This window comes from Hyperolius riggenbachi, chromosome 12 (genome assembly GCF_040937935.1).
Source record: "Hyperolius riggenbachi isolate aHypRig1 chromosome 12, aHypRig1.pri, whole genome shotgun sequence".
In the NCBI taxonomy this organism is placed as follows: domain Eukaryota; kingdom Metazoa; phylum Chordata; class Amphibia; order Anura; family Hyperoliidae; genus Hyperolius; species Hyperolius riggenbachi.
This window is the reverse complement of record NC_090657.1, coordinates 17,027,008-17,030,271: the sequence shown is the minus strand read 5'-3', so window position 1 is coordinate 17,030,271 and position 3,264 is coordinate 17,027,008. Positions and strand designations below refer to the sequence as shown.

The 3,264-nt window shown below is 50.6% G+C and overlaps 1 protein-coding gene across 1 annotated transcript; it reads left to right on the top strand.

The window, feature by feature from the left end:
- The first annotated feature begins 268 nt into the window (after positions 1–268).
- LOC137541865 (histone H2B 1.1-like) lies at positions 269–810 on the top strand. Its single transcript, XM_068263415.1, has 2 exons — positions 269–316; positions 484–810. The coding sequence occupies exons 1-2, from the start codon at positions 269–271 to the stop codon at positions 808–810; spliced, it is 375 nt and encodes a 124-aa protein (XP_068119516.1).
- Positions 811–3,264: the final 2,454 nt, after the last annotated feature.

Sequence of the window (3,264 nt, the reverse complement as noted above, 5' to 3'; positions counted from 1 at the left end):
CGTTGTCAGCGTGATGTTGATTGGCTGACCCCGCACAGTGACTTGCACGATGAGAGACGGCACAGCGCTGTGTTTTACATAGCGTGGTGAGTCTGAGTGTAAGTATGACATTTAAGCCTGCTCTCCGCATTAATGGTTTGCCATTAACATTGCAATATACAGATAGAAATTAGATGTGAGTGGAAATATAGGTGTTTGTATGGAGAATTACCCATGGTATGAATATGTGCGTGTCTCCGCACTCTGTAGTTACTGAGAATCCGCAGCCATGCCTGAACCAGCCAAGTCCGCCCCGGCGCCCGAGAAGGGCTCTAAGGCTCAACACACACACCATACAATCTTGGTTGTTCAATTACCACTTTCATGTAGTATAAGAGCTTATCCAATCAATCATTCAAGGTATTTTCAATCTGCTGGCCCTTATACTACATAGATTTGGTAAATCTGTACAACCAAGATTGTATGGTGTGTGTTGAGCTTAAGAAAGCGGTGAGCAAGACTCATAAGAAGGACGGCAAGAAGCGCAGGAAGACCAGGAAGGAGAGCTACGCCATCTACGTGTACAAGGTGCTGAAGCAGGTGCACCCCGACACCTCCTCCAAGGCCATGAGCATCATGAACTCCTTCGTCAATGACATCTTCGACCACATCGCCGGGGAAGCTTCCCGCCTGGCTCATTACAACAAGCGCCACACCATCACCACCCGGGAGATCCAGACCGCCGTCCGCCTGCTGCTGCCGGGAGAGCTGGCCAAGCATGCCGTGTCCGAGGGCACCAAGGCCGTCACCAAGTACACCAGCGCCAAGTAATCGCCCCAATACTGATCATAACTGATTTCTATAGCGCTTTGAGTCCTATGGGAGAAAAGCGCTATAGAAATGTTATTGTATTATATATGCTAATGCACTCTGGACTGGCAGTCTTCCATCAGGTCCTCTTTTTGATGTTAAATAGCAAGTGGAACATGTGAATGGTAGAGTGTGTGCCAGTACTATCTGAGGAATGAGCTGTATCTCTGAAACGCCGTGCGTCATGGTGATCCAGCCACACTGATTGATGCTTGTTATGGATTTTAAAGAGCTTTAAATAAAACTGATTTTAGACGGTGCAGATCCTGAGATCTTATTTGATGGAGTTACCCTGTGCACTCCAGGGTTGATCATTGCACGTCGAATTCCATTGGTGCTGTCGTTATTGGAGAACATGGGGATTATAGCGTGGCGTGGGGGGGGGGGGACACAGAGACATGTCATGAGGCAGAGAACACTGCGTCTCATCTGCCACCCCGGTTATCTTTTAGGCTAATTTCACACCAGGACGTTGCGTTAGAGGGGGCGTTAAGGTCGCATAACGTCCCCCTAACGGAACGCCTGGTGGTGCTGGATCTGGACGTCAGGGTGAGCCGCGTTGTGCAGCTCACTCTGGTGTCAGTGATGCCGTGATGCGTACTCTTGTGCGCATGCGGCATCACGTGGTCCCGCCGGCCAATCTCCGCACAGAGCGGCTGCTCCAGGAAGTAAACACTGCACGTCATAACGTGCAGTGCATATTAGCCATGTGCCTGGCCGCTTTCCGCTCCTCCCCAACATTACTGAGCATGTGCAAGCAGTCTAACGCGGCTCAGCCGCGTCCAAAGTACTGCATGCAGTACGTTGTCTTGTGACGCAGCGTTACAATGTAACGCAACGTGGGCACTGTGAACAGCCCCATTGATTTTTCATTACTGTGCGGTGGGCTGCGTTACAGGCTGCTCTAACGTGCGCCTGTAACGTCCCACTGTGAAACCAGCCTAAAAGGATACCTGTAACCACCAAGAGAAGAAAAAGTAATATATTCACCTAAGAAGGGGAAGGCTCTGGATCGCTTAGTGTCCCTAGTGTCTGGTTGCTCTCGGCTATACAGTTCCCTGGTGTCTAATGCCTCCTCCCTGAGTACATTTGAAATCGGCGCCGGTAGACTTGGGCGCAGGATACAGCGGTTATACGGCTGATCCTGCTTCTGCACAAGTCCGGGCCGTGTTAATTACTATTCCCCCTCCAAGCCGCCATGGAAAGTGGGGGAATGAAATAATTCAGCTTCCAGCGATTGCTGGAGGCCGAATTATTATGTTTTTAAACAACCTCGGCTCGGTCTTTTGACGAAGCAGAAGTTACTCACTGAGCGCTGCAATAGGAGTGATTCCTATTGTAGTCTATGGAGGCGCCGGCTGCGCCCAAATCTAGCAGCGCTGAAAAGCACTGCTCTGTCCTCCCTTCCCTAAATAGTTCCCTGGTGTCTAGTGGTCCTCCCTCCCCAGTTCCTTGGTGGTTTTCCCTCCGCTATTACACAGTCCCCTGGTGTCTAGTGGCCCCCTACCTTCCCTATACAGTCCCCTGGTGTCTAAGGCACAACCCTCCCCCACCCCATACAGTTCCCTGGTGTCTAGTGAACATGTAGTGCAATCGGGATCTACCATGAAGTCCTTCGCAATCTACCCAATGGACATAGCCTTCCCACTACTTGGGGCCGGTTCACATGGACGCTTGGCAGGCATTTACTGCCAGCGTCTGGAACCCGCCGTCAAACGCTCCCATTCAATTGAATGGAAGCGTTAGTATCAGGCGGCGTGTATAGATTACTGGCTTTTGTGCAAACACGATTTCCGATCCCAATTTTCCCTATCGTTCCAGGTGACGGGGTCAATTACCGCCGTGTTTTCGTGTCCCCCTGAGGGAATGAAAACCACTGATCGCGACGGGAAGGCGCCGAAAGCCCGTGCAAGGCCCCCCGAACGAGACGCCAGCCAAAAAGGATGTCTCTAGAAGCCAGTGTGAACTGGCCCTTAGGTGAGTATGTAACTTTTTCTTCCCTGGGTGGTTACAGGGATCCTTTAACATGGTGATCCAAAAATGATCCCGTTTCCATCTAGATCATGGTTAGCACGGTGGTGTAGTGGTTAGCATGCTTGCCTTGCAGCGCTGGGTCTCCGGTTCCCAGCCAGGGAACTATCTGCATGGAGTTTGTTTGTTCTCCTTGTGTCTGTGCGGGTTTCCTCTGGGCACTCGGGTTTCCCCTACATCCAAAGAACATACATATAAGTTAATTGGCTTCCCCTTAAAGGAAACCTAAACTGAGAAGGATATGGATTTTCCTTTTAAAATAATACCAGTTGCCTGAATCGCCTGCTGATACTGTGTCTCTAATGCTTTCAGCCACAGCCCCTCAACAAGCATGCAGATCAGGTGCTCTGACTGAAGTCAGACTGGATTAGCTGCATGCTTGTT